Source organism: Camelus bactrianus, chromosome 32, assembly GCF_048773025.1.
Source record: "Camelus bactrianus isolate YW-2024 breed Bactrian camel chromosome 32, ASM4877302v1, whole genome shotgun sequence".
NCBI lineage: Eukaryota > Metazoa > Chordata > Mammalia > Artiodactyla > Camelidae > Camelus > Camelus bactrianus.
In genome coordinates this window covers 22,843,474-22,868,817 of record NC_133570.1, presented here as the reverse complement: position 1 = coordinate 22,868,817, position 25,344 = coordinate 22,843,474, and the positions used below count along the sequence as shown (strand labels likewise).

General features: G+C 58.3%; 2 protein-coding genes across 3 annotated transcripts in view; one reads left to right on the top strand and one right to left on the bottom strand.

Moving 5' to 3' along the window:
• The window catches only part of PI4KA (phosphatidylinositol 4-kinase alpha), a 74,856-nt gene that overhangs the window by 33,816 nt on the left and 15,696 nt on the right, over positions 1-25,344 (top strand). Inside the window, exons 20-32 of the mRNA XM_074356737.1 lie at positions 13,177-13,285; positions 13,526-13,662; positions 13,824-13,957; positions 14,284-14,366; positions 17,589-17,659; positions 17,732-17,856; positions 18,950-19,031; positions 19,192-19,275; positions 20,085-20,174; positions 21,351-21,470; positions 22,792-22,884; positions 23,051-23,207; positions 23,433-23,560. Coding sequence (XP_074212838.1) covers positions 13,177-13,285; positions 13,526-13,662; positions 13,824-13,957; positions 14,284-14,366; positions 17,589-17,659; positions 17,732-17,856; positions 18,950-19,031; positions 19,192-19,275; positions 20,085-20,174; positions 21,351-21,470; positions 22,792-22,884; positions 23,051-23,207; positions 23,433-23,560 — 1,413 coding nt within the window. The remainder of the gene's footprint in view (positions 1-13,176; positions 13,286-13,525; positions 13,663-13,823; positions 13,958-14,283; positions 14,367-17,588; positions 17,660-17,731; positions 17,857-18,949; positions 19,032-19,191; positions 19,276-20,084; positions 20,175-21,350; positions 21,471-22,791; positions 22,885-23,050; positions 23,208-23,432; positions 23,561-25,344) is intronic.
• On the bottom strand, positions 578-10,946 carry SERPIND1 (serpin family D member 1). 2 transcript variants are annotated; one of them, XM_074356743.1, is made up of 5 exons: positions 10,707-10,946; positions 7,790-8,664; positions 5,069-5,342; positions 3,775-3,919; positions 578-2,232 (listed from the first exon to the last, which is right to left on the bottom strand). In XM_074356743.1, exons 2-5 carry the CDS (start codon positions 8,652-8,654, stop codon positions 2,215-2,217), a joined length of 1,302 nt encoding a protein of 433 aa, XP_074212844.1. In that variant the 5' UTR covers positions 8,655-8,664; positions 10,707-10,946; the 3' UTR covers positions 578-2,214. The 2 variants fall into 2 exon arrangements, with proteins under 2 accessions (XP_074212844.1, XP_010955292.1); XM_010956990.3 differs by lacking the exon at positions 578-2,232 and adding an exon at positions 2,509-3,235 and having other exon boundaries at positions 10,707-10,933.

Here is a 25,344-nt window from a genome sequence, read left to right as displayed (position 1 = left end):
GGGGGTGGGCCTGCCACGTGCCCCCCACGCTTCCCTGGGAGCCCCCCACCTTGCCCCTGTGGTAAGGGCCCCCACAGTCCTTGGAGAGTCTGAGGGCTCCTGGGACTCTGAGGGTTCTTGTCAACACCCTGCTGGGTGATTTATAAACACGCAGATGTTTCCATGTCACGGTTGATGTTGGTTCTTGCACAGTGGGCTTGAGATGCGCTGTCGCACGCAGACCCTGTGTTGGCCTGGAGGAAGGGTGTGGGGCACAGAATCCTCAGCCCGGGGCGGGCTCCACAGAGAGCAGGTTCTGGGAGATGGGAGCATACTTGAGGGGCACTCAAGGTCGTGAGTTTCAGTATCTTTGAACTTGGGTTTTAGGGTCACGGGGTGGGTTGAGCCTCTCCACACCTGCTCCACCGGCAAAGCTTTTGGAAAAGTGGGGGTGACCCTGAGACGCCAGCTGGGTGGGGCAGGGGCATTGTTAGCAGCAATAGGCCGGAAGGTACTTAAAACACGGTGTTCCCCCCCCCCCCCGCGGCGACCTTTTTTACAGAACGGGGTGAGTGTGTCATGTCAGCAAAAGTTAATGGTTAAGTCGTGGGGGGAGGAAGCAAACATTTGACCCTGTTGCCCAACCGAGAGCAGAGATCATGGGTTCCGTCCCATCCTTCTCGGACCTCCTGGAAGGGACCAACTGCTGGGGCTCTTTGCTTGTTTGTTTTAATGTTTTACACTTTGTTCTTTTTCTTACTTTTTTTTTTTTCCTTCTAAAAGAAGAGGGATCTGTTTTGGATCTTTTGATGACATGGTGTCTCGAATTACTTTGTTTTGGGTACATGCCAGTGGGTCTGGGGTAGGAGCTTGGGTTCCTTTATCAGTGACCTTGGGGCCCTTCCTGAGCGAGGGGTTAGGGGCTGGGTCACGTGACCCAGTGGCTCCTTCCTGCCTAGGCTGGGTGGTCTTTGTTAGAGACTGTGGCTGACTCTGTTGCTTCTCTGGGTGTCCACCCACTGGTTCACTAAGCTTCTTAGAGATGCAGTTGCCCCACCATCACCGAGTGCAGGGAGTGCCCACACGGTCCGCTCAGAGCCGCTCACCTGGGCCACTCGCAGCTTTTGTGCCCCTGGACAGGCTGCTTGTTCCCTCCGTGCCTGTAAAGGAGGCTTGTGGACTAACACTCGTAGGTCCTAGACCCCTTTGGAGCTGTGTCCTCTTCTTTGTGGGGGTGGCATCTGATCACAAGTGTGTAAGGAAGAGAGACGGGAGAAAGCCAGCCAGCCCCCGTTAGGAGCCCTTGGCTGGATGCGCTTGCAGGGGGAGGTGGCCACAAGAAGCCTCTCCCCAGCTCTTGGTGAGCCCCAGGCCGTGATCTGAACCCTTCCAGGCAGCAGCTCGCTTAGCCCTTAGCACAGCCCTGCGAGGTGGGTACTGTTCTCCTCGCTTTACAGGCAGGGAGACTGAGGCACAGACTTGCCTCCAAGTGTCAGAACCTGGCATGGAACCCTGGCAGCCAGCTCAGGCCTGGGCTCCGAGAGGACACTGTGCTGCCCGGGGCCAGGGGTTGGCTGTTTCTGAAGAGACCGAGGGCAGGCTGAGTGGACCAGGTGGATGTCAGGGTGGAGGGCCTGGCTGGCTGCGCACAGGGCCACGTGCCTTCTGCATGGGAGACGTGGGAAGGGCTGAGGGCAGAACTCTGAGGTGTGCGTGGAGGGGTGGAGGGGCCTGGAAAGCAGCGGCAGGACCAGACCCTACCAGCACAGTGCTGACGATGTGGAGGAGGGCTTCCGAGGGGGTCGGCAAGCCCAGGACTCCCGGGAGCTCGAGGCGGGTGACCTGGTGCAAGAAGCAGGGGGTCGGGGAAAGGGTTAGCGGTGGACTCGGGCCTGGGAAGACCTCGTTCCCTACACGTTCTCCTTGTGTCTCCAGCTGTGAGAAGGAGGTGGTAACAGTTGACTGCCTGGGGTTGGCATGAGGCCCAGTGATGACCTGCAGGCACCCCCGGCCCCCACTTTGGGGATCACTCAGTGCGCCCCTTGGGGGCCCTGTGACTGAGCAGGTCTCACCGGGTCAGCAGTCCTCTGTGGGGTCAGGCCGGCCTGCACTTGGACCCTGGAGTCAGGGCCGCGGGGTCACAGTCAGATGGCGTGTACGCAGAGCTTGTGGTGTCCCTGGCCTGCGGCCCCCGTGCTCCTCCGTCCTGAGCAGCCTCTTTGAACTCCACTGGTCTTACCCTGGAATTAGGGTCTAAAAATACAGGCCTCGGTGTCGCCTTTCTCCTCGAACCAGACCTATCACAGTATGTCAGAGGGTCTCCCCGCATCCAGGGTGGACACTGAAGCACGTGCCCTGCGTGGAGACTGGCATTCCCAGGGCCACCCCAGACCCAGCGACACTTGCACATCCGATGCCAAAAACCTGTCTGCTGTGGGTCACTCTGTCAGCCTCCATCACCCCTGGGTTGCCTGCTGTTTTGAATTTGGCCTTCCTTAGTTATTTGAGCTTGAAAAAGATAGAATCGTACACAGTGAAAGTGGCCACATTTATCTCTAGGGTGGAAGGCATGGCTACATGTGCATGTTGTCCCCGGGGGGCTGCTAGGTGACAGCAGGTGCAGAGACATTTTAGCATCAGTTCAGGAAGCTGGGCCTCAACAGGACTGAGCGCGCGGCCCAGGGCTCCCCTTCAGTGTCAGGGGCCCCTTCCCTCCGGACAGCGGGGAGGGGCTCAGTCACCCCTCTGATCTGTGTTCCGTGTTCAGCCAAGGAGCCCTGGCTGAGAAGGGCTTTGAGTAGCGGAGCCAGACGTGCAGGGTTGGGGCCCTGGGGATGGGCTTTGCTGAGAGAGTCGGTCAGAGCGGGCTGTGTTGCCAACACCGTCCAGGTGCACCCACTCCCGGGAGCTGCTAGCACCGGGCACGGAGCAGAACTGACCCCAATCCCAGCAAGCTGCCTGGTCTCTGTCAGAGTTGCCTCTGGGAAGGGGAGCAGCAGCCCAGGGTGACGGCGCCAGAGCACATCTCCTCGTCGGGGGGCAGCCATGGGCCCAGACCCCACCTTTAGGACTTGGCAGGGTTGGCAACCCTGCCCATGAAGAGCAGGCAGCCGGTGCGCTGCTCATAGACGAGGAACAGGAAGGGCCGGTCGACACTGAAGCGGGCCTGGGTGGACAGCGGCATGAAGCCCACAGTGGTCACGGCTGCAGCCTGTGTGCCCTCCTCGTTCACTGTGATGGTGCCCTGGTGCTTGAACTGTGCCATGGGGAGAGGGGAGCGTCAGGTCGCGCACAGAGGGACAGAGGGGCAGCGGGGACAGTGATATCTCAACTCCTTCAGGGAAAGGGTGGGGAGACCCTCTGGGAGGCACAGGCCGCAGCTCGTCAGAGGACCCTTGAAACCCTGTGCTCACCCGGCAGCTAAGGGGAGGCTGTGCTGTGTGAACAGCTGTCTTTCCCCTGCTCCATGGCCCCCAGGGGCTGTGCACCGTGCGTGTCTTGTGAGCAAGACCGTGGCCAGGGACCCCCCACCTGCTCACGCTCTGGGGCTGCTGCCAGAGAAACACAGGCCAGAGTCTGCATGTCCCTGGGCCATGCTGCTCTCCCGTGTGCTGGGTGCCATCGCCAGCCAGGCTGGGAGTGGCTATGTCACAGACTGGGGCACCTGCTCTCCCTCTGGTGTCACCAGGAGGGACGGACCCCAAGGCTGCACGCTCGGCCGGGGCGGGGGGCCCTACTGGGGGCAGACCCAGGACAGGGTAGGGGGCAGGGATGGGTGCAGAGGGCAGGCCTTACCAGGTCAATGGTGACCCTCTGGTCCGAGATCCCCGTCATGTTGCTGTTCCTGTCAAATAGCGCTGTGACCCCTGCGGACCGCAGGGCCTCCACCAGGTTGTAGTCCTTCTCCAGCTTGAACTTGGGCAGGAGCACCTCTCGCGTCCTGGTCAGGGAAGGAATGGGCCTGGCTGACTGAAGTACAGGTTCTGGAGGCATCATTCTGCCCTCCGGGAGTGGCAGAGCTTTCATTGGCTCATAGGTCAAAGGCATCTGACGTGATTCGCTAGTTCGGGTCCCTGCTTTCAGGCATTTCTTATTTTATCAGTTATGGAGTTGGAGTGCAGGTCAGTGCACTTATTAAAGAACGCTCCATTCCCTGGACAGCGCTGAGCACTGTCAGAGCCTGCCTGCGCAGACAGCAGCTGTAGCGCCCAGCAGCCCCGGGGTAAAGATGCCGAACGCACCTCCTTCCCAAGAGCTTGCTCTCCCTCTGGGGAGTCAAGATGCCCAAGTGTGAAGCAGCAAGATGAAAAGACGGTCCTTTAACGTCTAAGTGATGAACCGTCCAGGAGGAGGGGTTCATGTGCCTGGGAGACAAGGCCGGGGTAGGGGGCTGAGGCTGTGGGCTGGCTGGAGCGCAGGGGCTCCAGGGAAGGGAGGCAAGGAGGGGGAGCAGAGCAGGACTGCACCCTGTAGGCCGGGGTCCACAGTCCACAGGCAGAGGGAGCTTGAGGCGCTGTCCGGCGGAGCAGGTGGGCTGAGCAGTGGGTAGGTGGGCTGGGTAGGCCCCTGAGTCAGGGCTAAGGTTGTGGGCAGTGAGGTTGGGAGGGAGGCAGGTACAGAGGGACATTTTTAGGGACAGAGTGACAGGGCTTGATGGCTGAGTATCTACTGGGCTGACCTGCATCCTGGAGCCTGTTTCTGTCTTGGTCACATTTCTCTGTGTTCTTGGCCCAGAATGAGACCTAAGCCTGCTTCACTTGCTAACCCGGGCCTGGCCAGATCTGGTCAGACCTGCCCCGGCCCAGCCACGACCTTGGTACACGGGAACACCTGCGGTTCTCACACCGGTGTGAGAACTAACGGGGACACCATGAATGTCATGCCTGTCCCCTCGGGGTTGAGAGGATGGGGCGGTGAGGGGTTCTGTTTCTTCCCACAGTGAGCGGCCCTGGGGAGCCCGGGCAGGTGGGCAGGTGTGTGGCAGAGCTGGGGGTCCCTGCCCCTCTTCTGAGCTGTCTCGGAGAGCAGGCGTGGGGAGTCTGGGCAGAGTTAGTCCCTTTCCCTAGAGTGACCGGGCACCCCCAGGTACCTGTTTGTCATGCTCTTCTGCCATCTCTCCACCACCTGGGGCGTCAGCTGGGCCTCGAGGGCCTTCATCCCAGACAGCTTGTGCGGGACCACGACCAGCATGCTTATGCCCCCCACATACTCCAGCCGCAGGATGTCACAGTCCAGCTCCTGGTCGCTAGCCACCAGGAAGGCCCCCTTGGTCTGCATCATAGGCACCTTGACCACCTCTCGCTCATTCAGCCGAAAGTTGTGGTTGTGTGTCATCTCCACGGGGAATTTATTCACCCAGGATCCTGTAAAGTCAGCAGGAACGGGCTTTTATTCACACACTCTCCTGGAGGGCTAGCAGCCTGCACGGCCCACCCCCGCAGTCTGGTCCCTCAGGTGGGGTTTAGACCAGGACTTTGTGTTTCTAACCAGTTCCCTGGTGCTACTGAGGCTGCCGTCCAAGAGCCACACGTTGAGAACACATTTTTAGAGGCTTGTAGGAAGAGTGTGGACAGACCGGCACAAGTTCTGAGTTAGATCCTGACACTAGCACGTTGATGCTGGCAGGTCACTGCCCTGCCTGGGCCTCTCCTTCCCCACTGTGGGACGAGTGGCTTTGCACTCCTGCTGGCCTGGACTGGGTTTAGTCCCTCACTCTGTGACTCTAGGGTGACGGGCGGGATGCTGCCCTCACCACCTTCACTCTGGATTCGGGGGCAGCGCTTTGTCCATGGAAGCAGGTGCGTCTGACGAGGGATGAGAACGCCACCTGTGAGGACTGGATTTGTCGGTGGTTGGGATGGATTTGTCTTTGTGGGGGTGTCCTGTGCCTGTGGGGTGTCCCTCAACCCTGGCCTACCCGTCCCCCAGGTCACAATGACCCCGAATGTCTCCTGATGCCCGCCCAGGGCAGAGGGGCAGACGCCCCCTTCCCGCCTTCCCCACGCACTCTGGGCTCTCCCCTTCTGACGTCTTCTGTTTCCCTGTGCTTTACAGGGTTGTCATAACATCTGAAATTAAAATGAAAGTGATGACAAATTTGGGAGCTAGAGCTTAAAATTGCATCTCTTTTGATGAGTGTCTGGGCTTGCCCGGCTGCTGCTGGCTGTTCATCCCCGACTGCTGGCACCACTCCAGTGCCCCTCCCCTCTGGTGTGGCCCTGGCTCCCGGATTATAAACTGCACAGGTGGCTTGCTGCCAGGTCCCTGCCTGCTCTGAACACCCAACCTGAGGCAGAGGCCCTTGGAGTTGGGGTGTCCCCAGGCTGGTAGGGCTAAGGGCTTCAGTGCTGCCCAGATGTCTTCCCTGACCGTCATGGTCATCCCTGAACGGGGCTTAATTGCTCATAAGTGCCACCGGCCACATCAGACCTACTTAGCCTGTAGCATCTGGCCTTGTGCCATGCTGCACCGAGCGATGCACCGCCCTGGGTGGTGGTGCTGCCCAGCCCCGTCAGGGCAGCTGCTGTTGCCCCACAACAGAGGTGAGAACCTGGGTCAGACTGATGAGGCCAGTTCTCAACCCAGTTTTCATTCCCACACTTGTCTCACCAGCCAGTGATAAAGGACACGTGTGTGTTGACCGAGTACTTCACGTGTGTCTGGCACAGGCCTGTTGGAGCCTCCGCCTTGGGCCTGCCCAAGGCTGGCCTTCTGCCTGGTGTTGGGGGGACCCTGGGGTCCAGCTCAGCCTGCACCCTACTCCAGCCTTCTTGGCTTCTAACCCTGCATTGACTAGAGGCAGCATTATGGCACCAAGGCCCTCGGCTAAGGCACAGAGTGGTGTTCTGGCAGGTGGAGGCTGTGGCCCAGAGCAGGTGTCCTGGCAGGTGGGGGCTCTGGCCTCGCCACCCCACAGCCACCTCCAGGAACTGGCCTCTAGGCCACTGTACATGGCACTGGAGCGGACCTGCAGGGAAGTGTGGCCTCCCAGGCCTCAGGACTGACCTGGTCAGTGCCCACTAGTGCTTGGTGGCAGAGGACAGTGGTTGCCCGTCACCAGGCCTGGTGTGCTGTGACCCACTGCTCGTGGCTGCCCTCAACGGTCTGGGCACGTAGAGTGAGGTGAAGATCTCTCCTGGCTCAGGTCCCGCTGAGGGCTCCTTAAAAGTGAGGTCTGGTTTCTACAAATCCACATCTGTTTATTTCTGGCATCCTAGGGGCCCTGCGTGCATGTGTGTTGTTGCAGGGAAGTCCTCCTTAAGGTGTGCCATGGTGCCTGGCCCAGAACAGTTGCTCTAGAAGTAGGAGTTGGTTTCCCCACCCCCACCTGCAGAGACAGGATGGGGTGGGGTTGGTGCCAGTTCCTTGAGCTGAGCTTGTTTCTAGCCTTTTGTTCTTACTCCAGCGATCAGTAAAGTCACTGGGAAAGAAAACGAAAAAACCTCAACTCCAAGCTGGCCCAACGCTGAGACGGATTCTGAGTTATCCTAAGTCACCAGGGTGCTGGACACGCCTGCCTGGGCGAGCTTGGCCCTGCCCCTTCCCAGCATCTCCGTTTCCCTGGTGTTTGCAGGACGTGGTACGGATGACACTGCTTGCCTCACAAGGCTGTGCTGAAGACTCATATGAGTGAAAAGTGCGGAATTTTTGAGTGTCAGCTTCTCCTGTCCCCTCACCGAGATCTTCCCTGTCCCTGTGAGCTGACCCGGTATCTTGGTTTCCTGAGTAAATTGAGGTAGAATGTTGGGTGTGCCTGTGTGCCGAGAGCGGTGCCGCGAGCTCGCGCTGAGGCCGTGACGTCGGTTCTTACCTTTGAAGTAGATGCAGTTTAGGACCATCATCTGGGTGGCGGGGTCTATGTTCTCCAGGGCATCTCTGATGAGGCCTTTGGTGAGCTTGGAAATGTGGTGGTTGGTCTTCGAGATGAAGGCCGGATCCGAGAAGTCGGCCACTTGTACCTCGGCAAAGTAGTACTGCCTGACTTGGGTTCTGAAGTCGTCCCGGACGGGAAACTGCCGCTGGACGTACAGATCGTTGACAGAGCGCAGCGTGTACCCGAAGTTCCTCCTGAAGAGGCGGTGGGTCAGCTTCCGGAAGAGGTTGTGGACGGTGGCCGGCTCGTACTTGCTGCTGGCGTTGACGAAGTCAGTGAAGTGCAGGGCAGCGTGCACCTGCTCGTGGGTCTGCCCCCGCAGGCCCAGGGAGATCATGCCCATGGCCACCGAGATGCCCACAGGCGCCAGGAAGACGTTGTCTGCGGCACTGGTCTGCTCCTTCAGTGCCCGGTACAGGTCGAAGGCAAACTGGGCGTTGAGGACGTTCAGCCTCTGGATGCGGCTCTTGCCTGGGAAGAGCAGGAGGGCGCTGGCAGCGCTGGCGGCGGGGTCAGTGGGTGGGGCTGCGTCCACGATGTCGATGTAGTCGTCGTCCTCCCCCAGGATCTTCTCCAGGTCCAGGTAGTCCTCATCCTCCTCCCCGTCCGCGATCCAGTCATTGGTGACTGTGTTCTCCCTGTGGAAGTCAGCGGGGAGGACGGGCTGGCTCAAGTTTTTGCCCTTCAGCTGCCCCCACTGGGGGGCCTCTCCTCCGTCGTCAAGCTGGTGCCCCAGGCTGTGGCTCCTGTACACGGATGCCAGGAGGAGAGACACAAAGAGGGGGTGCAGCAGGCGCAGCATTTCAGCAGAGCTGGAGTGGAGGGAGGACAGGACATGGTGAGAGGCAGCCTGGCAGACCCCCTACCTCTGCCAGGTCCCCAGCGGTGGCCCAGGAGGGTGCCTCAGGCACCAGTCCCTCACCACTTCAGGATCTGGTGAAGAGAAACGGGCGCCTGCCTGAAGGACCCTGGGCCCCAGGTCAGAACCCTTTCTTGAAAGCTGTGCAGAACTGTAGCCGTCCGGAATCCTGAGGCTCAGGGGTCCTGGGGAGTCTTTTCAGTCATTCACCCAACCCTGTCTCTCTTCTGCACACAGCATACTAGGCCTGGAGGCACTTGGGGCCCTCCAGCTGTCTGGGGGCTGGTGTGCAGTGAAGCGTGGCTTGTGAGGACACTGGCCAGGCGGGTGGGGCCTGAAACTGGGCTGGGCTCGCCTTCTGTGCTTGGAGCAGCCCCTTCTGATCACCCCCCAAAGAGGAGAGTGTCTTGTTGAGTTTTTTGTTTGTGTGACCCTCTCCTGTTAGACCTTTGAGGCCCAGAATACCTGCTTCCCTTCCAGGCCAGGTCAGAGTTCCTGGCCCGTGTTAGGTAAATATTTGACTTGTTCGGCCTGAAGGTGGGCTGACTGCACAGATACCCCCTGGAACTGCTCTCAGTGGCTGTTGACGGCAGTGACTCGGCAGGGCCTCTGCTGAGCACCAGGCGCTGGACGAGGAATTTTTTGCAACTTAACTTCCTCCTCCCAGTGTTTTTACACCCCAGGCGCTGTGCCCGTGGCTGGATGGGAACCGGGTGAGCCCCTCCCCACGTGAGGGCTCTGCCTGTTTGCCCCGGAGCACCAGCCCCTGCTGTACCCGTAAGACACTCAGCTCTAACATGGCCCTCATCACCGAGAGAGACTTGTGCGCATTTTGGAGAAAGTCATGTGGCTCCTGACTTTGAAGTGTCTGTTGTCTTGTCCTGCCCCGTCCCCCCTGCTCCCCCAGCATGTGACTGAGACAGGTTCTCAGGTGCGTGGCTGCAAGTGGAAGTGGGCAGGTTCCTAGTGAACTGGGCTCGGGAGCTTCGGGAAGACAGCTGAGGAAGCCAGGCAGGAGGAAAGCAGGCAGCTTGATGCGAGTGTCCCTCTCAGAGAAAAGGAGGTTGCGAACCCCCAACCTGAGTGAGTGAGTGTCAGGAGAAGGGAGTCTGGGACCAGGTCGGGAGGCGGAGGGGACACTTTGATGCTTTTTTTCTGTGTTCAGACGGTGAATTTGAAGCTTCTAGTACCCTGTTCCTTCATTAGATGATGAAAAGCCCAAAATAGTTTTCATTTTACCCTCATCAGGGGAAGCTGAATGCACTCCCCGTATTTCCTGTGGTTTAAAATTAGGGATCCGAGCAGTGACTCTTCCTGTGGTTCTGTCACTTAGTATGGCAGGAATCAAGTGAGACTTTAAAATTACTGCTAGGCTGTTTAAGTCCACACTGCTGTCTTTGCAGAGAAGCAGCAATTCTTAAAGGTAAACGGTTCAGGGTTTTGTTTTCCTGGTTGTTTGCCGTGGCACTTTGTCGTGCTGGTTGCACGGAGCAGGGCTGGGCCGTTAGGCCCCTCCTGCCTGCTGTCTCTAGGCCCAGACAGAGCAGGTGTGACAAGAGAGAAGCTGGGAGAGCTTTTTAGGTAGAAGTAACTTCAAACTCGCAGAAGAGTTGACAGAGGAGCATGGAGAGCAGCCCCCAACCCGCTTCTCCAGGTTCACCAGGTCCCTGCACGTGTACATATGCATGTGTGTGGTCTTCCCAAGCCATTTGAGTTCCCCCAGAAAAGGATATCCTCACACTCATCCGGCACTGTTGTCCCGTCCACATCCTGTACCGGAGCCTGGCGCTTCTCTCCCGGGTCTGCCTCCTGCCCCACCCGTGTAGCCAACAGAACACTACTACCAGCAGGTTAAAAAGAAAACCATGTTCCCTTTCTAACATAACACAGAAAGCATTTGAATGTGCAGTCTGGTGGAGATACAAACCAGTCACCCACCCCTAACCACTGCAAATAGGAATTCACAATCAGCAGAAACGTTAGAAACCGACTCACCTCTGGGCTCCTGAGAAGCGGTTTTGCAGGGCTGGAATCGGCTGAGGTCGTGGGGGCTGCAGCGTGAACTTTGGTGCTGGACTGTGTTTTCCAAAGTAAATACGTCCCAGATCAAACAGCGCTCAGCCAGTTTCGTCAGCACAAAGCCCTGCTGTGTCTTTGATCACTGCTGGGTGACTTGTGTTGGAGTCATGTTGTTGTCAGTCATGTTGGTGCTGGAGGCGTGACCATCCCCCCCGTCAGCTCTGGGGCCCAACTATATCGGGGTGGCGGCTCTCATGCTCCCCTGGGAGTGGAGTCCTCTCTTCCCCTAAGTGGTCGCAGCTTCTGACCTGGCCCAGGGCATCATCCTGTGAGCCTGTTCCTCTGTGGGCAGAGGCAGAGACAGCACGGGGGTCACTGTGTCCCGGGTGGTGCTTCCCACCCTCACATCCACCCCAGCAGGTCTTCACGGGGGCCCAGGCCCGGGCCGTCCACACGCGGGGGTCATCATGTCCTGGGCGGTGCTTCCCACCCTCACGTCTGCTCCGACAGGTCTTCTTGGGGGCCAAGGCCTGGGCTGCCCGCATGGGGGGTGTCTCTGTGTCCCGGACAGTGCTTCCCACCCACACGTCTGCCCCAGCAGGTCTTCACAGGGGCCTGGGGGTTGGAATCGTTTTCAGTTTCAGTTTGTTTTTGGCCTCGTGATTTAAGCATTGCTATCAGAACACCCTGGCTTGTGGGGGAGCACTGCATCGCACAGCTGCCTCCTGACCTCTATTCCTCAGCATGTCTGGCAGGGTTGTCCCCAGAGACCTTCTGAAATGAGAGCGCGCCTTGGGGGGGGGGTCTGCACGTGTGTCACATGGAGGGGCCTGGGGAGTCTGGCATGTCAGGGCGGTCGTCGTGTTCAGGGAAGCGTGGCTGTGGGGCTGGTTTAGCACCCAGGAGCTCTGGTCGTGGGTATGCAGTCTTCAGCGCTGATGCCCTTGTGCCCGTGTGACCTCCCTGCATCCTGGCTTCTGGGGGCACTGCCCACCGCTTCCCGATCTCCATCTTGTTTCCTCGGACCTGGGTGCCCCGACCCCTCTCCCCGCATCCGCTCGTGTTCTTCCTGGATGGAGGGCAGGGCTACACCTCTGGCAGAGGTGCCTGTGACAGTTACAGAGACCCAGCCAGTGAGAGGCAGTGACCTGGCGCCTGCACCCCAGAGCCGGGCCCCTAGCCCTTCTCCCCAGCCCCGCTGTCCTGGGCCCACTGGCAGGCCGGGAGCTCCGGGCTTCTCCCCTGCCCCGCGCTCCTCCCCGTCCTCGGCACCTGCCCACGGCTCCCTGCGCCCCAGCCTCCACTGGCCTCCCTGTGATCGCAGGTCTGCAGCAGGACCCTCGAATGTGCAGACAGCCTCCAGGAAGAAGCTGGAAAGTCCTGCCACCCCAGCCACCCAGAAATAATCGTGAACACGTGGCAGTTTTTCCTCCTCCTTTTTCTATGTGTGTGTAAATCTATATGGTATTCATATATTTTACATTTTTTTCACTTAACACGTTATAAACTTTACTTGTGTTACCAAATATTCTTTAAAGATATGATTTTTAATATGCTTTACTTAAATGTCCTTTTCAGGTAGACTTACAGTGTTTTCTGTTTATATTGCTATTATCACAGATGTTATATTTTTGTGCCTAAATCAGGTACTTTTCTGATAGATTCCTGGAGATGGCACTTTAGGTAAAATGTTGGGGATATTTAGTTTTTGGATGCACATTTCCAAACTGCTCTCCAGAAAGCATTGTATTGATTTATAGCCCTACCTGCCCACCCGGCTCTGCCCGCCCCTCCCTCAGCCATAGGCATCCCCTGGCCCCCTGGCCCTAGCCAGACATGCTTGGCACTCATGGATCCTAAGTGTCTGGACTGCAGAGCCCCTCACACAGGTTGGTTATCACTGTGGGGCTTGACTTCCACCAGGGGCTCTAGTGAGGGTCCACTCGTCCTGCCGGGTCTCCCCTGTCACACGGGCGGGACATGGTCCGGGCAGGGACGCAGGGACTCCAGCCCTTACCCCCACCCCCAGGTGACACTGTTTTCACCTGCTTCACACTTTAGGGTCCCGCCCAAGGTCACTGCAGCCACTTCTCCACTCGCACGTTCCTCAGACCTCCTGTCTCTTCCTGCCTCAGCCTTTGCCCCACAGTCCTGGGGAACATCCAGACCAGGGAGCCCTGGGATGGTGGCCTGCCTGCCTCCTGCCCTGACGAGGCAGCCAGGCTTCTCCCCCCAGCACGGCGCCTGCTGTGCACACTGGACGCTCAATGGACTTTTCCTTCTGAAGGAGTGTGAACGGGAAGCTTGCCCGAGGGCTGGTCCCTGCGCAGCCGGCCCAACGGCTTCTCTGAGAGGCAACTTGGAGAAGCCTCGGTCTCACGGCTCCAGGTTTCAGAGTTTCATATACAAATAAGGTCCTTTTTTCCACCTCTCCTCGGCTGGTCAGCTCACCCGACGGTTGCCGCCCATCAAGGAGGCGAAGCCGCGGCTGCAGAAGCTCTTCCGGGACTTCTGGCTGTACTCTGTGCTGATGGGGTTCGCCGTGGAGGGATCAGGTAGGGGAAGACTGGGCAGAGTGCGATGGAGGTGACTGGTGGTAGCTGTGCCCAGGTGTCTGCAGTGTTCCTGGAGTGGGTTAGGGCTCTGAGGACACCACCTGCCTTAGGAAAGCCTGCCTAGGGTAGGAGACAGGCTGATGTCTGCACCCCATTCTGGGGACAGTTACCTCAAGCAAAGGGCCCCCGACTCCAGAACCTGTGAGCTGGAGGCAGCCCACGAGCTGTGCTCTCTTGCAGGACTCTGGCCAGAGGAGTGGTACGAGGGTGTCTGTGAAATAGCCACCAAGTCCCCCCTGCTCACCTTTCCCAGCAAAGAGCCTCTGCGGTCTGTCCTCCAGTACAACTCGGCCATGAAGAATGACACAGTCACCCCTGTAAGGACCTCGTCTGCCGGGACGGGTGGTGCAGGGCAGGGTCTCCTGAGCAGTGAGAGCCAGGCCTGCCAAGTGCTTGCTCACGCGCCTGGCCCTGGGGTTCGTGTCCCAGGGGGGCTGCCCCTGCCCTGGCCCATGTGAGCCCCACGTTCGCCCTGCAGGCCGAGCTGAGCGAGCTCCGTGCCACCGTGGTCAACCTGCTGGACCCAGCCCCCGAGGTGACCGCCCTCATCAGCAAGCTGGACTTCGCCATGTCCACCTACCTGCTGTCCGTGTACCGACTGGAGTGCATGAGGTGGTGGCCCCTCCTCCCCTGCGCTCGGGCTTCTCTTACAGCTGCGCACCTTGCACGGGTGGGGCCCTGCTCAGGTCCTCCCCAGACACGCACACTGGGCACAGGGAGCACTGCCTCTCAGGTTGGCGGCTGCCTGTTGTAGGCTCCCGTCGCTGGACACTCAGCTGATGCTGTTGGAACCCGCGAGACCTGTGGTCAGCGGGGGACGGCTGGGACGTAGGCGTAGGACCGTCTGTCCTCGTGGCCTCGCCAGCCTGCCTGGGCAGGAGCATGTCTGGTGGGAGGGCCTGGGGCCTCACCTTTCCTCGGGGCTGTTTTCTTGCCAGGGTTCTGCGCTCCACAGATCCCGATCGCTTCCAGGTGATGTTCTGCTACTTTGAGGATAAAGCCATTCAGAAGGACAAGTCTGGTGAGTGGACGGCGTGCGCCCTTGTGAGCGAGCTTTCCCACTGTGGGAAGGGCTGCTGCTCCCGATTTTCTCTCTCTGTGGAGACAGCACTGTTATGAAGCTTTGTCCCACCCTGGGAAGATCAGGATAAAAACACATAATCTTAAAAAGTCCTCTTTCTGGCTCTGCCTCTGCTGCGGGGGGCCCTGCATCTGTGCACAGATTCCCTGTAGCCCCTGATTTCAGTCCCTTGTGCTGTTCTCTGCTGGACAGGCCCTGGGCGTCTTCATGACCAAGGCCCTGCCCTTCTTTTCCAATGTCTACAGCTGGGGAACTGAGAACCAGGCTTCAGGGCTCCCAGCAGACAGATGGCCATAATACGCACATGGGCGCAGTATTTTTTATTATTTTGCTTAAAAGAAGGGAAAATATCTTAGAACATATATATCTAAATACACTGGGAGTTACATTTCTGTATCTCATATGTGCGTTTTATGTTTATACACGCACACACGTATGCAGTGTTTTCTCCTCTATTTGTGGAGATGTGTAGCTGTTTCTCTCATGTAAAGAGGGAACAGCAGGAAAGAGCCACACGTCCAGGGAGAGGCCAGGTGCCCACCATTAGGTCTCAGCGCCCAGGCAGGAAGGGCACCCAGCAGGTGCAGAGGTGTCTGTGCAGCAGCCAGTGGTGCTGGTTAGCCGAGAGCAGAGAGCTCGCTGTGGGGCACCGCCCCGTTCCTCATTGTGGGGGCTCCCTCCTGCTGGCCACGAGGAGACCCCACCTCCTTCCCACCCACATTTCCATCAGGCCAGGCCAGCAGGTCAGGACCTGGGGGCCACATCCTCCTTTTCTGGGAAAGTTTCGAAATACAAAAAAAGTCTGTGTGAAACACAAAGACTCGCAAGTCCCCAGCTGCAAATGTCCTCAGACCCTGAGCTCACAGGGCCTCTGGGGGACCTGTCACAAGGACCACGCTCAGGACAGAAAGACCATTAAACTCTCATATGGTTTCAAAATGTTACTGTTACAGTAACCCTAGTGAGGCAAACCCAAGATAAGATTTGGAATAAAAACATGCAGGAATGTTAAAATGGAGGCAGTGAAAAAGGAACGTTAAATGCACTGTGCAGGCACCATTTGCCCATTTTAGCACAAGGACACTGGTGAGGTTCGGTGTCATTGTGTTGGGGTGTGTGCTGATTTATAAGGTACTTAAAAACTGAAGAGACTCTGAAATGTTAGGCCTATGCTTTAATTAAATGCTTAGAAGACTTGTGACTAAGTTTATAATTGTGCTTAAATATTTGAGGAAATTTAGTGTGCTTGATCCACAGATTTTTAAATGTATTTCACTTTAATAATGCATTTATTCCAACAAACAGTATTAGCAATCATTTCAGGTTTTCTTACGGTAGAGGGGGAGGGTATAGCTCAGTGGTAGAGCACATGCCTAGCATGCACGAGGTCATGGGTTCTATCCCCAGTACCTCCATTAAATAAAACATAATAATAATAAATAAACTTAATTACCTCCCGCCCCCCCCAAAAAACTTAAGAAACTAGTTCCTAAAATGTTAAGGGAATTATTCACAAAATTGTTACTCTTTTTAAACAAATAACTGTTTTTATTGATGGCAAAAAGAGTTGGCTTTTCAGATTCAGCGGGACAGTGTGTTTACTGTTCTTGAAGGCATGTTTTGGAGTCACGCCTTCTGGAATGTCCTGGCCTTGATGCACTCGTTCCTACAGACACTCCCCGTCTGAACAGCTTTGTTGTTTTTACACAGTTCCCTCATCTGTCCTCTAAGGGCCTGTGGATGAAGGGTTTTTTTGTTTTTTGTTTTTTAACAAACTTTGCTGATTTGCTGGGTCCGTGAATGCTGATTAGCGGTGTGGGTAAATATTTCGAGGACTGCTGCGTGCTAATTCCGAGATGAGTACGTTCAGATGAATATAAGCGCTGTGGGCCGCGGGGAGTCCGTCCTCGCCAGAGAAGCTCGTCCCCGCCAGCGAGGGACCAACCCCCAGATCCTTATTGGACTCTCTTTCCCTTCAGTGGAAAAATCAATTCTTGGAGAAGCCATTTGAGAAATCAGCTGAGGGACTGTGAGCGGCTGCTTCCCTAGAGGCCTGCCCGGGTTCCTGGGCTCTCCTGCGGGGAGATTCCCGCGGGGCCGGGCAGGCCGACCACGGGCGGGGGCTCCGGAGCGCCCTCTGCTGGTCACTCGCCACCCTCGCTGAGGACGTGTTTCCTGCGGTTCTTTCGACCGCACCGAGGTTCTCTCTGTGCTGTGGCTTCTTCAAGTTGGCTCTGTGCCCCGGGGGCCGCGCGTATGCCCCGTTCCTAGATCTTATTTCCAGAGAGAGTACAGGATGAGTGCGGGGCACCCTCAGTGCTGGACAGTAGGGTCGTGCCAGTCAGACGAGGAAAGAGCATACGTGGTTGTCACAGGTCACAGGAGCCAGCCTGAGAACAGCCAAGTAAATAGTGAGGATTTACAAACCCTACTCACCCAACTGTCGGCCTCAGGGACAGACCCTCCTTGCAGGACTCCGCTTGCCACACCAGAGCCCATTGCCCCAGCTCAGTGAATTTTAGGAGATGGGGTATCTGCACAACCTCCGAGGGTCTACTGGTCACGGTTGGTTTCCACCTGCGTCCGCAGATTCTCTCCAGGAGGTGCTGCTCCCGGCCTCTGCCCGGAGCTGGGGCTGGACTCGAGGCCTGGCTTCTAAGGGTGGAGTCAGGGAGGGGACAGCAGGAACTTGGGAGGTATCCCGGCACTGTGTGCCCAGGGCCGGGAGGTACTGACTGCACTCCGACAACGTGCGACTGGAAGGGCATGTTGCTGAAATACCGCGAGCTTGGTCCACACAGGAGCCAGCACCACACAGGCCCCAGTGGGGGACTTCGGTACAAAGTGCCTGTGCTCCTCAGAAGAGGCCGGAAAGACCAGAACAGCTGGAGACATCAATGCAGACCTGGCAGGGGGGTGGCGAGGAGGCGCTGAGCCAATGCCACCTGGTGTCCTGGGCTGGGTCCTGGGACAGAAGGGGACTTGGTGGGAGACGGGGGATCCAGAGAAAGGCTGGAGTCCAGGTGGCAGTGCAGTGTCACTGCAGATGACATGTGACGTTGGGGAGGCTGGGGCGACATGTGGGACCCCGTGCTCACTCTGTAAACCTAGAGAGCAGCCAGGGTGGGTCCCTGCCCGCTGACAGCCGGCCTCCCATTTCAGGGATGATGCAGTGTGTGATCGCTGTCGCGGACAAAGTGTTCGACGCCTTCCTGAACATGATGGCAGATAAAGTAAGCCTTGTGGGAGCCCTGCGTGTCTGCCAGCACCTCGGGGTGCCTGCTACCTGTCTCTTCCCAATGCAGGCCAAGACCAAGGAGAACGAGGAGGAGCTGGAGCGGCATGCCCAGTTCCTGCTGGTGAACTTCAACCACATCCACAAGAGGATCCGGAGGGTAGCTGACAAGTACCTGTCTGGTCTGGTAGACAAGTGAGCCCTCTTCCCTGCTGCTGCTGCTATGTGTGTGCGCATGTGTGCACATGTGCATATGTAGACCTGGGCCACAGGGGTTGTGTCCTCCTTGCGTTCTCAGTACAGAGAAAAGTGGAGCCAGTTACGGCCCTCCAAGGGCAGTGCAGCCTCCACAGGGTGCCAGCCAGTGAGGGTTCAGTGGCCCAAAATGTTCCCTGTTCTGAGCCGTCAGTGTTACTTACATTGGGTGTTGAGTCTCCCACTGTCCCAGCCCAGAGCCTGGCCAGAGGCCCCCAGGGGAACGGGTATCTCCCAGGCCCCTCGGGAGGAGGCGAGCCCACCCTGAGCCAGCTCCACACTGGCTCTCCTTGCTGCACTGGAGCAACGGCAGACTCACGGGATGTCCCCCACGGATGCCGGCCCTCAAAGTGGGCTGGGCAGCCTCCTGGCAGCGTGAAAGCCAGAGGCTGTTGGGCCTACCCACAGCTCTCCAGGGTGTCCCTGGAGCTGCAGACACACACACAGCGTGTCTGAGCTGCGCCTCCGAGCCGGGGCCACAGCGTGTCCCAGCCATGCGGCCTGCTCCCCTTGGCCTGGGGCCACCATGCTCCGAGCAGCTTCTTCTCTGTACTGTACCCCAGGTGTCCTGCAGATATAGGTGACCCTTGAACAATGTGGGGTGTTATCAGTGGTAAATACTGCAGTGGTTCCCGACCCGCGGGTGTGGAACCGCAGAAACGGCGGCCAACTGTAAGTTATACTTGGGCTGTATGAGCGGGGGTTGGTGCCCCCACCCGTGTTGTTCAGGGGTCACCTGTACTGCTGTTTTCCTCAGGAGCTTTGATGTGAGGGCCGGAGAAGCCCTGCTTGGGGATGAGGGAGGGGCCTGGCCCGTGTGTGACCAGGACAGCAGGGTTGGGCTGGAGTGGTCACTTGGGGCTGTGTCTGCCATGAGGAGGGCCTGGCAGGGCCTGGGGAGCGCTTCCCACTGGGCACCCACCTGGGGGCCTCCTGGCTTCCGACCCTTGCTGGGCAGCGGGAGGCGGGGTTTAAGGAGCACAGTTCCTCGGGGAACGGGCTCCTGGGCCCTAAGTAGGGGCTCTGGGTGCAGGTTCCCCCACTTGCTCTGGAGTGGGACGGTGCTGAAGACCATGCTGGACATCCTGCAGACACTGTCCCTGTCACTGAATGCCGTGAGTGTCAGGCTAATTCCCGCCACAAGCAGGGGTGGGGGTGGGGGTACAGGTCCCCGTGGGGCATTTCCCAGTCAGCGTCTGCAGCGGGTTTGGGAGGCAGGCCCTGCTCACAGAACGGCTCCAGGAGGGCAGTTGGAAGATGGACTTGTGCTTGCAGGACATTCACAAGGACCAGCCCTACTACGACATCCCCGATGCCCCGTACCGCATCACCGTCCCTGACACCTACGAGGCCCGGGAGGTAGGCAACCCCCCCACCGCCACTTGGTCTGTCCGCTCCCTTCCTGGTTTGGCTGCCAGGCAGTTCTCAGCTGCCTTGCGGTTTCTGGTGTCTCAAAGTTGTGTGAGTGTCCAGTGCTTGGCCACTCAGAGGTGCTCTGGCTGCTGCTGTGCTGGGCAGGCCCCACGACTTGGGCTTTGTGCTGCATGTGGGTCTCAGCCAAGCAGACAGCCCCAGGGAAGGAGGATGTGCTGAGTGGGTCTGACACAGAGCCCTCACTGTGGCAGATTGAATCTAGGCTCAGACCACAGCCTAGGGCTGGCCCACATCCCAGCCTTGGCACCTCCCCTCCCCACAGGAGCCTTGGTGACAACGGTCACAATGTTAGCCTGCTGGGCCACTGTGGCAAGGTCCTCAGCGTGATGGATGAAACAGCAAAGGTCTAGCCCCTCCTCGTCCTGAAGGCTGGAGGTCTGAGGTCAAGGTGTTGGCAGGGCTGGTTCCTCCAGAGGCCCCTCTCTGTGGTCTGTTGATGGCGCCCTGTCCTGTACCCCCATGTGGTGGTCCCTCTGTGCAGGACTGTGTCCTAATCACGTCCTCTTGTAAGGCTACCTGTCACGTTGATCAGGGCCACTCTCACGACCCCACTTGACCGTAATCACCTCTTTAAAGATTCTTTGTTCTTTAAACACAGTCATGATTTGAGATGCTGGGGTTAGAGCTTCAGCACGGCTCCAGGGACACAACTCAGCCCTCGGGGTAACTGACCCCAGGGGTAGCTGGCTGGTGGCAGTTGGGAGGCACTGACAGGTAGGCCATGTCTCTTGCAGAGCATCGTCAAGGACTTCGCTGCCCGCTGTGGAATGATCCTCCAGGAGGCCATGAAGTGGGCGCCCACGGCCACCAAGTCCCACCTCCAGGTATCTGCCTAACGTCACCCAGGGGCAGCCTCAGTGAGCTCCTCCCAGAGGGCTTCACACAGACAGCCTGCTCGAAACACACACCACACTGCCATGGGAGAACAAACCAGAAACGTGGGTCCAGGGCCTGCGGGGTAATAGCACCTGTGAGTGAGCAGTGAGCGTGCAGGTCGGGGCAGGAGAGCAGGTGCCGGGGTCCAGGGTGGGTGGCCTGGGGAGCTGACCACCACAGCAGATGAGGTGCCGGGTTTGGGGCAGTGCCAGGTTTGGGGCAGGGCCTGGGGCTGCCTGCAGGCTGGGTGCCCAGGGGCTCACATGCCAGCGGGAGCGGCGTTTCCAAGGGGTGCCCTGCAGCCCCTAAGCCCAGGGCTGAGGGAGGCCAGCACAGTGGGGGCAGAGTCCAGGAGACGTGTAGCTGCGTGTGAGGCCTTCCAGACTGGCCGTAAGTTCACATGACTGCCCAGTGAGCCATCATTGAGGTGGTCAAGCAGACGCACAAAAATGCCGCCATGTGGGAGAGCAGGGGGGTCCCTTCGAAGGGATCAAAGACGAGAAAGGCCACTAGGAGCAATGTGGTTGGACCACAGCAGGTGTGTTGAGGGGGCTTGTAAAATTGACCTCGGGAACTGGTCAGGATAGAGCTGGTGTGAATCTGGGATGGGCAGGGCCGGGGCTCCCAGCGCCTGCAAGGACCTGGGGTGTGCCCAGGGGACCCGAGGCTGCCCCTCCACAAAGACGTAGGAGCTGGGAGGATGCAGCCCTTGGGGACAAGCAGCTGTGACTTGGTGGTGGCCATCCACCACACAAGGTGGCATTCTCCCGAGTACTTGCTTTTCAGACGGTCCATGTTCCTTAGGCTCATGTGGAGGACAGGGCCCAGCTCCGTGGCTATGGTCTCAGGCGGGAAGCCCCCTTTCATTCCTAGACGGGGTCAGCGGGAGGCCTGGCCCAAGAGGGAAGAGCATGATGCGCTTGAAAGAGCCTTGCCACTCCCCCAGACACCCCCATGTGGCCCAGGCCCTCCGTCCCCCACCCCCTGGGGTCAGAGGGGCTTCAACCCAGCCAGGCAGCAGGGCTGACCCCATGTTGGAGCCAGGGTGTACTTTGGTATCCCGCACCTATTTCATGGAGGCTTGTTTTCACCTTTAAAATCAAATGGCATGTCCCCTGTCTCAGGAATATCTGAACAAGCACCAGAACTGGGTGTCTGGACTGTCGCAGCACACGGGGCTAGCCATGGCCACCGAGAGCATCCTGCACTATGCTGGCTACAACAAGCAGAACACGACTCTCGGGGTACGTCATCCTAGGAGCCCCGCACAGGGAGACCAGGGCAGAAACAGAGATTTTCTCAAGAGCCCGGGCCTCTGTCTGCAGCAGACCCTAGACCCAGAGGGGAGCGCACGCGGGGACGGGTGTTCCTGCACAGAGTGTGTGACGAGGGCTAAGCTTGGTTTGTTAGCGAGGTCAGGTGTGGGTTTTTGTGTGTCCATGAGAAGTGTTCTGTGGGACATGGTCAGGCTGACCTGGATGCCTGAGGACCCCCTCGTCGCCTTCAGCTACATCCCCCTATCCTCAGCTTCATCTCGAGGTTAATTTAGGGGCCTGCACTGGGTGGTCCTTTCAGGGCCAGATCAGAGCTTTACCTCGAAGCCGGTGGTTGATAATGGTGACCGACCGGACGGGCAGTGCTGTGTTGGCATCTCCCAGCCTGGGATCCGTCAGAGCTGAGGTGGCTGTGTGCACGCCTCTGCTGCCCACTCTGGGGTGGGTGGCGGCTGGCCCCCCAGTCAGGAAGGGAGGAGCCCATTAGGCAGGCTGGGCGCATCAGGGCCTATGCGGTCACCTGGGGTCACTGTGCTTTCTTTGAGGACACAGGCATCCTGCACACGGCCCACAGGGCCAGGCTCAGGCAGGGTCTGTGGATTGGCGCTGCCCCATCTTTGGGCTCTGCGGGGCCAGGCAGTTCACCCTGGGTCTCTCCAGATTCTGAGGACACAGGCAGAGATGGGGCAGGGTTCAGATAAGCTGGTGTGTAGGAAGTGTGCTGGAGGGACATGAGGCAGGTGGTCCCGGGTGGAGTGGGTGGGTCCTACCGGGGTGGGGACAGGAGCACCAAGGCCCCGAGTCTTGGGGGACAGGAGGCAGGCATGAGGCTGAAGCGGAGGAACAGGGCTGGTGTGATCCTTTGGCCCATCTGTCCCCCATGGTCTGCCTTCTCACTCGGGAGTGTGGGCAGCCAGGGGTGTGCCAGCCCCACTGGCCACCGCACTCGCCTTGGCCACCTTCCCCGTCTTTGGGCACGGTTACCAGCACGTGCCACCTTGGAGGCCAGGGCTCCCCAGGACCCCATGCAGTTTCTGTGGGAAGAGCTGTTCTCCTGTCACTGGGCAACAGCAGCCAGGATGCACTGGGGGCTGCAGTCAGCCTGCCTTCTGGAGGGATGCTTGGAATAGAACCTTGAAAATCCTCCGTGCAGCCTGCAGAGCAGAGGGCGTTCAGAAGTGTTTTATTTTAACAACCGGGTCTGGACTTGATGTCCTACCTGGGGCTTAGACCTCAGAGTAGCCCGGCAGACATGCCTGGGTGCCCGGTAACCGTCAGTGTCTGTCTGCAGGCAACCCAGCTGACGGAGCGGCCAGCCTGCGTGAAGAAGGACTACTCCAACTTCATGGCATCCCTCAACCTGCGCAACCGCTATGCTGGCGAGGTACCCCGCCTGGCGGGAACGGCTGGTGTCTAAAGGACAGGCTGTAGGGAGGCTGTGTGCAGGGGGGCGAGCCTGTCACTCTGTGGAGATGGGATGGGGGTGCCTGCATAGGTGGGGCGGCCAAGCCTGGCCCAGGGCCCCTCCGCTGATGGCACGCTCCCTGCAGGTATGTGGGATGATTCGGTTCTCAGACGCCACTGGCCAGACATCCGACCTGAACAAGATGATGGTTCAGGAGCTGAACGCAGCGCTGGACCGGGGTGACCCCCAGCACTACACACAGGCCATGTTCAAACTGACGGCCATGCTCATCAGCAGCAAAGGTAACCCTGGGCTGGTCCGTAAACGGCAATGCCCCGCCAGCCCAGGGAGCCAGCGCTCCCCAGCCTAGGGAGCCGGCGCCCCCCAGGGCAAGATCTCTGGGCATCTCGCTCGGTGGGAGCAAACAGAAGGCTGTTGCCCCGCTGGTGCCGACTACTCTGCTGACTTGGGGAGGCCGTGGGCTGGGCCACAGACGGAACCTCTGAAGGGCGTGTATTTGGTTGCAGACTGTGACCCACAGCTGCTTCGTCATCTGTGCTGGGGCCCACTCCGGATGTTCAACGAGCATGGCATGGAGACTGCCCTGGCCTGCTGGGAGTGGCTGCTGGCCGGCAAGGACGGGGTGGAGGTGCCGGTAAGGCCCTGGTGTGGCCAGCTCAGCTCTGGGGGGTGGGCTGAACAGACAGAGAGCAGACCCTGGCCCTCAGCGGACAAGCTTGGAGACCCTGGGCAAGCCCCTCCCCTGCAGGGCCTGGAGTCAGACCAGGACAGTGACACCTAGCTGCAGGACTGTGGGGACAGAGGGCATGTGTGTGAAAGGACCGGTGGTGCTGGGGGCTGTCGTTTGTCTGGAGCACGGCAGGGGGAGCCATTTCTCTGAGAGCGGATGTGGTCGCGGTGCTGTTGGTCCGCAGGACGGTGTCTCAGCCTGCTACCTCAGGGAGGGGGGCCTCCTGGGTCTGTATTTCTAGAGTTGCTCTGGGGACCACAGGGAAGGTCACAGACGCCCTTTCAGCTGATTGGGTGAACACCAAAGGACTGAATTATTTTTCAAAGATCCTGTTAATTTCCAAGGTAACAGGAAATTTGACACTTTTTTGACTTGTTTCTTAAGATAAGTTGAGATAAGTGGTCAAAGGGGGCATTTTATGTGTTTTGCCCCCCGAGGGACATTGGATAAGTTCCAAGGAAGAAATTGGGGTGCCCCAGGCAGTGTGGTGGCAGCAGTCTTGATACCCCTCGTTTGCCAGGCATGTTACGACTGCCCCTAGTTTGTGTCCGGCACACCCTGCAGAGCCTGAGGCGATGGGAGAGGCCCCTCTCAGGAGGGGAGTCGTCTGGGCCCTGGGCTCTGGGCGCGGCCAGCTCTGCAGTTGCCAGGGGCACAGGGCTCTGGTCTGCAGGGTGTGGTGATGACGGGCTCCCCGCAGTCTTAGTGTGGAGACCACAAGCTGGTCTGGCGCCTGGCAGGCTTGGTGCTGGCTCACTGGGCTGCAGGGCGTGCTGCCGCGTGGCCATCGTCACTGTGGGGAGGGGGCCCCCTCCTGGCCCCACAGTCATGGCTGGACCCCCTTCGAGCTCTGTTCTTGCCTGTTTCACGCTGCGTGAGTCACTCACCTCGTAATGGGGCTGTGTGTGTCCTTAAGGGGAAAACCTTTCAGCGAAGTCAGGAGGATGCTTTAAGCTGTGTTCACGTAGCAGCTAGTTGTCTCCATCCCTCACGCGCTTCTGTAAACTCCCCGTGTCCCCACCCCACCAGGAGCGCCCCAGCAGACTCCCGCCCAGCCCGCCTCCATCTCACGCAGGAGGCGCTTCTCCTGGGTCCGCCATCCTGGGGCCTGAGTGGACGGTTCTGTGGGTTGGTTGCCTTTGGCACCTTACATATGTCTGTTGTCTGCTGGCTTGTGTTGTTTCCGGGAAAAAATCAGCAAATTATCATCATTTCTCAATATGTGCCATAATTGGGGTTTTTTAAAGCTACTTTTAGGGTGTTTCTCTTTGATTTTTAATAGTTTTAAGTATGATGTGCCTGGGTGCAGTTTTCTGCGTATTTTATGTTTGCATTCACTGAACTTCTTAAATTTAGAGATTTCAGGTTTGTCATCAAACTTGGAAAATTTCACGCTACTAGTTTATAAAAGACACTTTTTGCCCCATTCACCTTTTTTTCTCACTTGGGTTCCAGGGACACTTGTGTTGGTGACCTTGTGACAGCAGCATTGTCCACAGGTCACAACCTTCAGTTGTTTTGGCTCATTTTAACTGGCCTGCCTTCCACGTCCCTGGTACATTCTCCTGCCTTAGTCATTCTGTTATCAAACCATATTTTATTTATTTCATTTGAGATAACAATTCTCAGATAAAGGATTTGTTTTTTCACACTTCATATTTCTTTGCTGAGACTCTGTGTCTCCACTT

What these genes read in the sequence shown, in the direction of transcription:
- SERPIND1 (XM_010956990.3), bottom strand. Translation starts at nt 8,654, where the DNA reads ATGCTGCGCCTGCTGCACCCCCTCTTTGTGTCTCTCCTCCTGGCATCC. An exon ending in CAGAAGAGCATGACAAACAG is followed by an intron (nt 3,920 to 5,068) that starts GTACCTGGGGGT and finishes TTCCCTGACCAG; the next exon opens with GACGCGAGAGGTGCTCCTGC. An exon ending in AGAGGGTCACCATTGACCTG is followed by an intron (nt 3,236 to 3,774) that starts GTAAGGCCTGCC and finishes CCCATGGCACAG; the next exon opens with TTCAAGCACCAGGGCACCAT.